The sequence below is a fragment of the Vulpes vulpes genome, chromosome 10, assembly GCF_048418805.1.
Source record: "Vulpes vulpes isolate BD-2025 chromosome 10, VulVul3, whole genome shotgun sequence".
Classification (NCBI taxonomy): domain Eukaryota; kingdom Metazoa; phylum Chordata; class Mammalia; order Carnivora; family Canidae; genus Vulpes; species Vulpes vulpes.
In genome coordinates, this window is record NC_132789.1 from 87,782,790 (window position 1) to 87,796,262 (window position 13,473).

The window sequence follows — 13,473 nt, forward strand, 5'->3', positions numbered from 1 at the left end:
ACAAAGAATTAGAAGAGAGGATGATAGTTTTAAAGAAAATGTAAGACTTACAGCTTTAACTAACAATTTCATTCTAAAAATTTACCATGAGCTGAAACTTATATACAAGCAAAAAAGACATACACAGGAGATTTATTATAGTATCATTATAAGCATACAAATCCAGATTTCACTCTTTTGCAGGTAAATATTTATTAAAACACAGTTGTGTCCATTCAGCCATTCATTTAAGTATTGTCTACAGCTGCTTTCATGCTCCAGTGGCAGGGATGAGTAGTTCTAACAGCGACTAAAAGGTCCACAAGGCCTAAAATATTTACTGGCCCTTTGCAGAAATAGTTTGACTTAAGCTACCCTGCAATAATAACAATACACAGAGTGCTATTAACATTTTCTCAAATGACACAAATATTCTAATTTTATTTCTATTTTCACTTTAAAGAAAATTATTTTAAATGTGGTATTTTGACTAGAACTTCATATGGAATATAATTCCTACAAAATTATTTCAAACTATCAGAAAATCCCAGTCATATATTTCATTATTGTTTGAGCTCTCGTGTCTCAGGAACAAGTCCTTGTCCCATACTGACCCCACCTCACCTCCCACCACTCCCACCAGCAGTTCTACACCACTCCCTTAGCTCTGTTGCCAATGCTTGGTTTAAACCTAGCATATATATGGTACTCTAAAAATGATATTTTGTATATATGCCAGCACAGTCAGGTATCTTTAAAAGCCCAATATCCATTGTCGTTTTCATGTCATTTGGAAATTTCTACCAAGAAATAACAATGAAGAGTAATTTTCTGAAAATACTGTAAATGTTTTAAAATCTCCCAAACAGAAGGAGTTAAGAAATGTGATTCAAGCACTGAAATACATTTTCTTACTATTATTAGTTGTTAAGATGTTGTTTCTCTTATCAAAAAAAAAAAAAATGCTACCAAATAAGCTATAAAATTCCATCAAACTCTATCTAAGGTACATTATTTTTTCGCATTTTAAACATTCCTATTTATGTTTATAATGAGAAAAAATAACATACCTTAGGATTTAAGAAAGACAGTATTACCATAATTGGGCATTCCAATTTCAAAGAAAATTGAAAATATCCAGTGATTTTATAGAATAAATAAGTTTTTCCTGGAAAATTTCTCTTACTCTCAAGGAGAATCAGTTCTTTTAGAATAAAAAGTTATGTACTCAACTAGTACTCTCAAATTTTCTGATTCAATTACCTACAGGGCTTTTAAAAATACACATAGATCCCTGAACCTTAATCCAGATCACTTACATAAAACTATCCAAAAAGAGGGGAACCTATGATTCTACATTTTTTTAAAGATTTTATTTATTTATTTATTTAATTTATTTATAGAGAGCGCACAACCAGGGGGACGTGCTGAGGGAGAGAGAGAGAGAATATCCCAAGCAGATTATGCAAAGTGTGAAGCCCAACAAGGGCTCAATTCCACAACCCTGAGATCATGACCTGAGTCAAAATCAAGAGTTGGATGTAATGAAGAGTTGGACGTTTCACCAACTAAGCCACCCAGATGCCCCAGGATCCTACATTTTTAAAAAAGTATTCCAAGTGAAACTTATTACCAAGAATGTCTAAGCAAATGTAAATAAATAATGAGGACCTTAATACTAAAAATATTTTGATTTACAGTAACCAGTTAACAGCTAGATTGTTATTTCTTTACAATTGTTAGTATAATTCCAAAATACCTCTGATGAAAGACTAGAATAATTTATATAAAAATAAATTCGACTACCAGTACCAATATTATACTTAATAGTGAGGTAAATAAATTTTATGAAAACATTTCGAGAGATGTACATTGAAGTTATAGCAACTAAAGGATTTTTCACAAATTTTGAAGTTTTTTTTTTATTGTGCAAACATTAAATGGATCAACCTCTATGAGGGCTGGAGGGATGTATCATGTTCTTCAATTTTTTTTTTTTTTAAAGATTTTTTTTTTTTTAATTTTTATTTATTTATGATAGTCACACACACAGAGAGAGAGAGAGAGGCAGAGACACAGGCAGAGGGAGAAGCAGGCTCCATGCACCGAGAGCCCGATGTGGGATTCGATCCTGGGTCTCCAGGATCGCGCCCTGGGCCAAAGGCAGGCGCCAAACCGCTGCGCCACCCAGGGATCCCTGTTCTTCAAATTTTAATAAGACTGCTACATTCTGGTAAGAGGTCACTGTAGTGCACAGTAGCTCACTATTGAAAAGGAAAAAAAAACTGCCTACAAAATACAGAAATCGTTCTGCTTTGTGTACTTTATTGTCAGTGTAGAATAAGTGGCTTGAAAGCAAAATATACCCAGTGTAAGTGATATACTGTATGTTACTTAAAAAAAAAAAGGATTAATTACATATCATACCAAAAGTTTTCTTAAATCTTTGATAAAGAAAAATAAAATTTTAAAAATGTTAATCATCAACTTACCAAAGGAAAGTGAATAAATTAAATAACAAAGAACATGTAAATCAATTAAAAACTATCTAAATTAACCAGCCCTGAAATGGGGGCGGGGGGATATATATAATTACCCTATCTCTCTAATATTTCTAGTACTCAGAGTCAATGAGTTATGCAATAGTAAGTTCCTGGCAGGCAGGCAGTCTAAGACTAAATGTGTTTTTTAACTATCTTCCAAAGAAAATGTTCTCATGATTTTTATTTTTCAAATTTAGTTCTCTTCCGTTATTACAAATGCAAGGCTATAGTAACATAGTAACCTAGAAAAGTCAAGCTGCATAGTGACCCTATGAAGCCCTCAGGGAAAGCCTTGAAGTTTTCTATTAATTTTTCTTATAGAAGCTGCTTCTGAGCCTTTTAAATTTCACATATATTAGAAAATAAAGGTAGAAAACATTAACTGTGACATAATGAAGTAATCTACCATATATTGTACCTAAGAATGTATTAGAAATAACAACAAAGAACCAGATTATCTTGTTTTTAAGTATCTTAATCCTTTCATTTAAAAAACTCACATTTCTTTTCTTCAATTTAAAAATTTACTTGTGTTGGTATTTTCCTTTATGGAAGTGTTAAAATAATAAATTAGTTTATTAGTGACTTTAAAGCTATTAGAGGTCTCTGTGTAAATGCTTAAATCAGAATAGTGACCTCATTCAGAAGTTACAAAAGTGACAAATGAAAGAAGACAAAATAAACCCTTTCTAACATCATACTAAAGAAGAAAATTAAAGAGTGATGGAGATATTTGTATTCCATTTTCAATGCTGAAACTGTATTACATTTAAACCTCACTCAAAATGTTTTTCAACATGGCTACCACTTGTCTGGAGTAGAAGTGGAAACTACTCAAAAGGAACTAAGATAATTTGAAAACATATTTTTACAAAGGTTAATAAGTCCCAGCAAATAAAAGATTCTTTTCACTAAGGAGAAAAATGTTTTTTAGGCATTGTGTGTTAATATACTTGTTTAGTAGAATATTTCCCTTTTAGTTTTTTTTTTTTTTTGAAAAAAAGGTAAAAAGGGAATTAAAACATTAATAGCACTGTTAGATGCAAACACCCATTTGATCTCAGATTTTTATGGTGTTTTCTTGGTTTAATGAGTTCAGGATCATAAACATATTTTAGATCTAAAAATGTATCACTCTGGTTAATAATTCAAACTAGCAATACCAAGTTAACACAAAAAAATACAATAAAACTGCTAATATTAATGGGATCAGAACTTGGTAACGGAGAAGAGAATGTCATCCTGAAAAATATCTAATAGATCATAACAATTATATGTTAGCACAAGTTCTACAAAATGTTTGTTAGTTCAGGATTGTCTATATATAAACTCTATCGTAACTGCCACACAATAGCATGCTATTTTTATTTTATATAACAGCTAAAAGTAAAGTACCTATTACATTAAGCTTGAATTAAAAAAAAATAGCAATTTAAAATAACACAGCTCTAAGGGCCAGATAAATCTAGGGAACTTGGAATACTCTTTAAAAGAGCTAAACGCTGTAGTTCCCATATATATATATATAAGAAGAATACCACCAGCTTCTTGCTTTTCCCACAGAATAAAAACTACAAATTGGGGGTTTTAGTATTTGCTAACATATTTTAAAACATCCTTTTTACATTTACCAATTTTAAATAAATTTAAATGATTCTAATATCATGAAAAATAAGTGAGAGGAAAAAAAGTGGATTGGGTAACCCTGCCTTCCAGGCCTCTATCATACTATTATAACTACCACTTAAGTTTTATTTGGCTACAGAATGCACTGGTAATTTTATTTATAAATATCAATTGAAATTTGAAGCATTTCTTTGATAAAGGAAGCAGAAGTACTTGATTTAAATAAACATTCCTGTTTTTCAGATGCAAGACTTACCCGTCTTCGGCAAAAGGGGAGGCCTTGGGCAATGATGCTAATGCTAAAGATCTTCATCACAGTTTGATGAGGCAGAGGCTCTTTTGCACTTTTAAGATCAACAGGAACCAAGCCATGGTTTAAAGTAGCTTTTCCTGGTTTTGACATTTTAAAATTCCTCTAGGTTGATGAATACTTTCTACATGTAATACAAGCACATTACTAAAAACTCTAAGCACAAATTAAAATATAATTTTCTAATTAAAAAACAAAACAAAAAAAAAGGCCGAGAACCCAAGGCCTGCTGCTTTGTCTTTCAACCTTCTCCTACCAAATGTCCTGACCTGTCTGAGGCTTGGTGAAGTGCAAACTATCCTAGAATAGCCAGGAATTATAAACTACTGAAGTGAAAGCTGCTGCTCCTGCCAGTCAAACAGCTGGTGAACCTCCCATACAAAGTCAGTAATGCGAATACAACCAAAGCAGGGCAATGCTGTAGGTCCCTTTTAAACTTCTCTAACTACTAACTCAGGTATTCCCTAGAAAGTGAAAGTAAAGTTTTCTTTACAAAAATCCAAAAAAATAAACACTGTATTTTCTCTTAAATATCTTGAGTCTTCCTTACCCAAATATCAGAATTAATATTTTAGGAATGTTTTGAAATGTGCTTCAAATTTAAGGACAATATTCATTCATACTGAAAAAATATAAACACACATCTGTTCTTAGATATATTCAGAATGAGCATTATGTTTTCAAGTGTTTGTCTTAAGCATGCTCTTTTGCTCTTTTCCTTTTCCATACATACCATTCTTTACCTCGTACTAAGACATTAAATCGACTCTCTCTCTAAAGCTATTAATATGCACTTCTCATTAATCTTATCAGTAGACATTTCAGTTGTTTGCAAATGTCAATTCAATCTTTAATTCTCAAAAACTCAGTGATTCCACTTCAAAGTAGAAGTCATGTGATTAAAGATACATTATTTTTTTAAAACCCAAGCATTTATAAATGCAGCCTGTGATGGGTATTAATTATAGTAAAATAATAACTAACCATTCATCACAAATCGTTAGTGCCGAATTTCTCCAACATATCATGGTCAGAAATATCTTCCTAAAACACAGAGAGAATATAGTGCACAATCCACTCCTCAAGAACTTTCAATGGGTCTCCAACTCCTATGATAAAATATGGAGATGAAGGCTTTCCTCAAAATGGCCCTAATCTTTTTAGCATTACCTCAAATATTTCCCTAAATTAAGCTCTTATGTCAATGTTAATTAATATGACACTTGATATTCAAACCCATGAACTACACTATTATGAAGATGATAAGAAAAAAAGCTCAGTTTATAGAGAGTAGTCTTGATATATGGTAAGTAATGGATATGAACTGTCTGTTCACAATCCTCAGTTAGTTTGTTCTCTCCTTCCATTCTATTGTCCCCTTCCAAATGCCAGTCATCTGACTTATTTCTTCTTCCAATTGCTTTTACTGATCTCTGTAAGGGAACTTAGAATGTGATAAGGAGAGAATGAGAAAGGAGAATGTCAGAAATGAGTAATTTTTTAAAAAAACTTTGGAGAGATGTCCTATTAAATGTAAAGTGGGCTAACTGGGAAGCCAGGCCATATTCCCAGTTCCACCAAGATGCTTATTATTATTATTATTATTTTTTATTAAGGTACATTTTCCTTTTACACCATAATCTAAAATGTAGTTAAAAATGCAAAATCATTGGGGTGAAGGCGGCTCAACTGGTTAAGCATTTGACTCTTGATCTCAGCTCAGGTCTTAATCTCATCTCAGGGTCATGAGTTCAAGCCCCATGAGCTCAAGCCACTTAAAAAAAAAAAAAAAAGCAGAATCAATACCAGGGATGACATTTTTAACTATACAAAAGTAAACAACCAAATTTCTCCAAAGAAAATATACAAATGATCAATAAGTACATGTAAAGATGATCAATATCACTAATCATTGTGGAACTTCAAATCAAAACCAGAATGAACCACCGATGCACACCCATTAGGATGGCTATTATTTAAAAACAATCAATCAATCATGCACAAATACCACAGACAATAATAAGTGTTAGCAAGGATGTGGAGAAATTGAAATACTTGTGTATTGCTGGTTGGGAACATAAAATGTAGGTAGCTCACTGTGGGAAAATAGTATGGAGGTTCCTCAAAAAATTAAGTGATCCAGCAATTCCACTTTGGGGTATACACTCCCCAAAAAAAGAACTGAAAGCAGGGACTCAAACAGATATTTATACATCCATGTTCATAGCAACATATTCACAACATCCAAGAGATGGAAGCAACCCAAGTAACCACTGACAGATGAATGGGCAAACTAAAATGTGGTACATACATACAATAGAATATTATTCAGTCTTAAAAAGGAAGGAAATTCTGACACATGCTACAATATGGATGAACCTTGAAGACATAATGGATAAGTGAAATAAGTCTGTCAAAAAGGAAATATGTTGTACAATTCCACTTACATGAGGTACTAGCATAGCTAAATTCATGGAGACAGAAAGTATAATGGTGGTTGCCAGCAGCAAGTCAGAGAAAGGACTGGAAAGTTAGTGTTTAATGGATGTAAGAGTCTCAGTTGGAAAAATATGAAAATGTTCTAGAGATGGATAGTGGTAATGGTTGCATAACACTGTGAATGTATTTAAAGCCACTGAATTGCACACTTAAACACTGTTAAAATGATAAATTTCATGCTATGGATATTTAACCACAATAAAAAAAATCACTTTAATAAAAAAAGTAAACAATTTAGAACCATAAACACCAAAATACAAAACAAACACACACACAACAGAGATATAGGGATAGAAAGAGTATGCTGGAAATCTTTAATTTGATATGAAAAGGGAAAAAAAAAAAGTGAGACTATTATCTAAGATCACAATGTATACAGCCCCACTAGAGGGGTGGGGGGAGATGAACATCTGTAGCATCATTCCAGTCTCAGCATCTCTTCTGATGCTCCCTTTATTTCTTAACACTTTTTTTCCAGTATAACATATTCTCAAATCATATGCTATATTTACTCTTTATTAGAAAAATCCCTTCGCTGCAGTTCCCATGGAATGCCCCCTCTCCAAATAACTATTAGTATCTTTGTTAATATTATATATAGTTTTCTGTAGACTGATACTCTTTATTCTCAAAAAAAATCTGTGATATCTTTAAAATCAACTATTAAATCTTGTTTTTTTTTAAGATTTTATTTATTTATTCATAGAGACGCGGGGAGAGTGGGGGGGTGGCAGAGACACAGGCAGAGGGAAAAGCAGGTTCCAGGCAGGGAGCCCAACGTGGGACTCGATCCAGGGTCTCCAGGATCACACCCTGGGCCGCAGGCGGCGCTAAACCGCTGCGCCACTGGGGCTGCCCCAGTTATTAAATCTTCAAAATTCCTTCTCTGAACCACAAAGATGTAACTTAAACTATGTTACAGAAAAATTAAAAGAACACACTACATTCCACAAGTTTAACATATTCATTCTGCACAGAAAATAAATGAAACAGATCAACTCCAAACTTAACTTTCAATTAATCCAGAAATAGAGGTAACATACTGAAACTTATAATTTCTCACTTTTTTAAAACCCTTAAGGAATTTTAGAGTTACATGTATTTACATGCAGATAGTTTAAAGACAAGGAAGACAGGAAACTCTTTAATCAACTTGGAGTCTGATCCTAAAGAGGAAAAAAGATTTGGAACTAAAAAATATTTGGACTGAGAAAATTAAAACTAAAATGAACAGTGTTCTCTTTCTCCTGCTTATAAGAGAGCAAAAAATATTATAGAAGTAGAATTAGTTTTTCACTTTCAAGAAACTATTTGTGATGATAATAAGAATAAAAACTAGGGCTATTTATATATTAAATATGTTTTACATTAGATAACCAAGTTTTGGTGAACACATAGTAACACTCTAATCCAACTCATTTTTTTAATCAGTAAATAGCTGCCCTCAACTGGATAGTACAGAGCACTGCAACTTTAGCAAACTAAATACTAAATCTGATTACGTTTCTACAATGTATTTCTGTAAAAGAGAGACATTCCTTGCGATTGAGCAAAGTGAGTACTAATTTTCAAAAGTATATACTACCAAGTTTTATCATTTTGGAGGATTCAAGTTAACACTACTTCTAAAGCAATGTTCTCACACAGCAGGAAAATACCAAAACTTCAAATACACAAGAAAAACCCAGTCAATGAGGGAAATCATAGAAAAGCATAGAAGAACCCTAATTGTTAACTTTAAAATGCACCTAGTTACATGTGCTCAAAAAAATAAATAGAGTCTTAGTCTCAATCATATTTTTTAAAACATTTAAGGTACTCTTAATTAACCTCCTCTCCCAAGCTGCAACTCTGCAAAACAGACAAACTCTTTTTAAGATGATACCAACAAATACTAATGAAGTGTAATATAATAGGTAGGAGCATCAATGCTAGATCCAAACTGCCTTAGTCCAAAGCCTACTACTTATTTGTAGTATGACTTTAAATTAATGCCTCTATGCCTCAACTTCATCTATACAAAACCTCCTCACAGGGTTTTTATAGGTATTAAATTAGTTAATGTAAGTGAAGCACATATAATAATGCTTCACATCTAGTAAGTGTTCAATACTGTTAACTGTCATTACTACCACTATTATTGCTACATTAGATACTACTACTACTACTACTACTACTACTACTACTACTACTACTACTACTACTGTTGCTGCTATAATAGGACCAAAAACCACATAGAGTTTTGTAATATATATCAATTTTAAGAGTTGCTGGGAAAGCAAGCAGAGATTCTAAAATCCATCTGTAATATTCAACTTTAAAGTAGAATATTTTAAAACATCATCTATATGTTTTATACAGGTTTCCATAATTGTCAAAATTTTTACCTAAAAATTAATCTGCAATATCTTAACTGTGGTGTCTTTTAAAATTTCAGATGTCACTGACTATTCATCCAACAAGTCAACATTAGTGAACTTGTGATAAAGATCTCTCTGTAAGGTTTTTTGCCCACTTACCATTTTCTGATTTTCTTCTAAAAGTGTGTACTGGTCAAAGAAGATTTTAGATAAAAGCTCATGCACCAAATATCCCTAATATGGGCATTTCTAAAATGTATTATAGTCCCATACATTCTAATTCTCTTATGATGACAAAAAGATTTACAACTGTTTATTCTGGATTTCTACCTTTTCTTTCATTCTTTATTATACAGAAGGCTAGGATTTAATTGCTCCTGACCAAAGGCCATAGCATATAAGTAGCATAAAGATTTCCATTTTCATAAACTATTCTTGATTCAGCTGAAATTAGAAGGTAAGTTTACCTACAAGTAATAATGGTTGTATATCAAGATTCTTCAAAGCCCCATACCAAACACTTCTGACAGGGAGAATATCAGCCTGTCATTTTAAACCCAGTATTATTCACTACCATGAATTTAAGCAACAAGTGACTTGGCTTATTCTTTGGTAGAAACAGAAAAAATTCCAGATGCTTAAAATTATACCACTACTAAGGTGAAATAAATCAGAATCAATATCCTTTTGAGATAAGAATATGGTATTATCAAGTATACTCATTTATTTAGGATACAGAGTGAGACAGATTATCTTCTTTATCTCACTCATTCTTTTCCATCTTTCCTAACACCTTAGATACCAGAGTGTTAAAGATCTTCCTAGTCCAAGCAATCCCTATACAAAGATAGAGCAATTTAAACAGAGGAAAACAATGATAAATCAAGCGATTAAGTTTCTTTGTTTAATGATAAATGGTCAAGTTTACAATAGTAAAAAACTGCAAAAAAATAAAAAAATTCCAAACAAGATTGTTACTTCAGTTTTAGAAACAAAAATGCCATCAGATTTAGTAAGGAAAAAAAAAGATAAATATATGGTATTGCTTTAAAATTTTTATTATTCACAAAAGGCATAGATCAAATGAATAGAGACATTTTATAAAAATTAAAAACATTCGAAGTGATTCCTTAAAAATTCTGAAAGACATTTATTTATTTATTTATTTATTTATTTATTTATTTGAGAGGGAGCGGGGGTTGGGGCACAAGGAGAGGGAGAAAGAATCTTAAGCAGGGTCCATGGTGGGCTATTCTTACAACCCTGAGATCATGACCTGAGCCAAAATCAAGAGTTAGCCACTTAACTGAGACACCCTGACACTCCTATAAAAGACATTTAAATATTTAGTGTTCTCTAAAAAAGATTACAACTTCTAATTATAATGTATTTGAGGTATTATATTCATCTCTACATTTAATAACTTATAACCTATTATTGTATAGTAAGTAGTCCCTTCCTTATCCACCATTTCAGTTAACCACAGTCAACTATGGAAGCAGATGATCCTCCTCCTGACCTATCGCCAAAAGGTCAATAGTACCTAAAACTCCATCACAATGCCTACATCATTCACCTCACTTCATCTCATCATGTAGACATTTTTAATCATCTCACATCATCACAAGAAGGGTGAGTACAGTACAGTAAGATTCTTTCAGAGAGAAACCATATCCACATAACTCTGATTACAGTATACTGTTATAATTGTTCTATTATTAGTTATTATTGGTAATTTCTTACTGTGCCTAATTTATAAACTTTATCGTATATAAAGGACAAAACTCTATATTTATAGAGTTCAGTACTATCCAGGGTTTCAGGCATCCACTGGGGGACTCCTGGAACGTATGTCTCCTCCATGGAAAAAGGGAGATTGCTCTATTTTCTGGGCACCGACGAAGCCCCTGCTAATTTTCTTTATCTGGGCACCGAGGGAGTCCCTGAGTACTTAAGAGAAATTAGCTTGGGTTCCAAAATAGCACAAACAGTTTATACAAATGTTATAAAAAATGTGATCTGGTGATCTGTCATTTGCAAAATAAAAGCATTATGTATAAATAATCATTGTATATACTTTTACATTGTCAAAGTAAAAATGCTACAATAGCAGGTTAAAGTGCTGTAACTGCTTTGATATACATACCCAAGGTCTGACAGCTGGACACTTAGGTTGTTTCTGAATTCTGCTGGAATTTTCTAGTTATTTCTGAATAATTGGTTAAAAATAAAGTTATAAAAAGTAAGATATAGAAAAACCAACCAAACAAGTCCTTCAAAATGATCACTACACTACCCTATGGTACACCAGAAATTCCATGATCCAAAAACCCAATTATTTAACTTATTTACAACTAAATTTTTCTTGACTAAATGTTGCCTCAGTCAACTCTCAAGCAAATTACCTGAAAGTCATACTCCAGGTAAATTTATCAGCATATGAAAAATACTGGGTGAATTTTAAGTTCTAGTTTCAGCTTCACCACTATTTCAGATTTCTAGAACAAGGAGGCTAGACTAGATGACTGAGAATGAAGTCCCTTGCAGCTTTAAAAGAATATTCCAGTTCCAATAGTACCAAGTATAGAGCCTTCTTGCAATAGGGTTAGACTGTCAGTTTGGTGAGCCTTTCTTTATTATAGTTTGGTGAATAGTAGTTACAGTTTTAAAAATGTATCTAAAAAAAATTCACTGCTTCAAATCATTTGTGTACACCTTCTAAATATAGACATTTATCCCTTTGTTGTGAATATATGTTAGTGTTGTATAATAAGAAAATATTTTCATTGGAAAAAAGTTTCAGGCATAAATTATTTTTTAAAATATGATTCAAGAGGAAATTCAAGAAAAATAATCTTGAAGTTTTCTGATTCCATATTATACCATAATAATTTGTGTATATTTTTCTTTCCTACTTACCATAGTGGCCTAAACAGTGACATCAGAATATATATGATTTTTTTAAAGGAATGAAGTTTGGATTCTACTTCCATATTTGTGTCTTAAAACTTTTATTGTGTTAAAATGATACTTCTCCTCATTCTTTTATTAAACATTTAAAAAATATTTGAGATAAAACAAAAAAAAATCCAACTATTGAATTTTTTAAGTATTTCAGAAATGCTCAGTATGAAGTCCTTAATGACTTTAACATACCTTACCTCATGATTAAGTTTAACTCTTACAGTCTGTGTTGAGTTAACCCCAGCTGTTAAACTGGTCTTACACAGCTGCTCACCAAGAATTTAGTTGATGATTACTATAGTTATACCTTTAAGTCAACTATGACAAAAATGACCCAGTCATTACAGGTATTTCAGTCATGCAAAAGCCTCATGTGATGACAGAGTAAGGATTTAAAACAACTTAATTTTCCACAATCCTCAAAAATTAAAATTAGGTGTAAGAAAGAAGACAAATTCCCTCAATATCAGTTTTTTAAGGTCCATCATTTAAGTTACTTTTATGAACAAGCTTAAGCATTAAAGGTTCATTAACCTCTCAGTTAAGGTCAATGTTACTTATCAATCATTTATTTCTCCTATAAAAATTCTGGGGGCACCTGGGTGGCTCAGTGGTTGAGTGTCTGCCTTTGGCTCAGGTTGTGATCCCAGGGTCCTGGGATCTAGTCTTGCATTAGGCTCCCTGCAAGGACCCTGCTTCTCCCTCTGCTTATGTCTCTGTGTGTGTCTCTCATGAATAAATAAATAAAATCTTTTAAAAAATCCTGAAGAGTGTTATGGGCTAGGAAGTCATAAACAGGGTCATAATACTAAAATGTCTTTCAATAATAATGATAATAATGTGGCATGCAGGTGGTTTTTCAATGCAGCTTTAAAAAAATTAAACTAAGCTACAATGTAGGAATTTCACCAAAGTGATGGTTTAACACATTATAGGAACTTATCCTGTGAAAACTAAAAAGCTGAACCTATGGAAAAATAAGGTATTTGACAATGTTGACAATTTAAAAAGTAAAATGAGGGAGGGAAGATAATTATGTTTACTACACTGTTGAGTTTTGACAGTTATAAATAAAAAACCATTACTTAAGTGAAATAGACATAGTTCCACAAACTTCATTTATATAGTTCTCAGTAACATGCTACATGAGAGTGTGTGATTTATCAATATTCGCTGAATACCAATAAATCTC

General features: G+C 32.2%; 1 protein-coding gene across 3 annotated transcripts in view; it reads right to left on the reverse strand.

Moving 5' to 3' along the window:
- The window catches only part of FBXW7 (F-box and WD repeat domain containing 7), a 231,518-nt gene that overhangs the window by 57,534 nt on the left and 160,511 nt on the right, over positions 1-13,473 (reverse strand). The window contains exon 1 of one of the 3 annotated variants that reach the window (XM_072724828.1): positions 4,405-4,807. The exons of the other annotated variants lie outside the window; for them this stretch is intronic. Coding sequence (XP_072580929.1) covers positions 4,405-4,551 — 147 coding nt within the window. The 5' untranslated portion in view covers positions 4,552-4,807. Of the gene's footprint in view, positions 1-4,404; positions 4,808-13,473 lie in introns of those variants that run through there. 3 annotated transcript variants of the gene reach the window in all.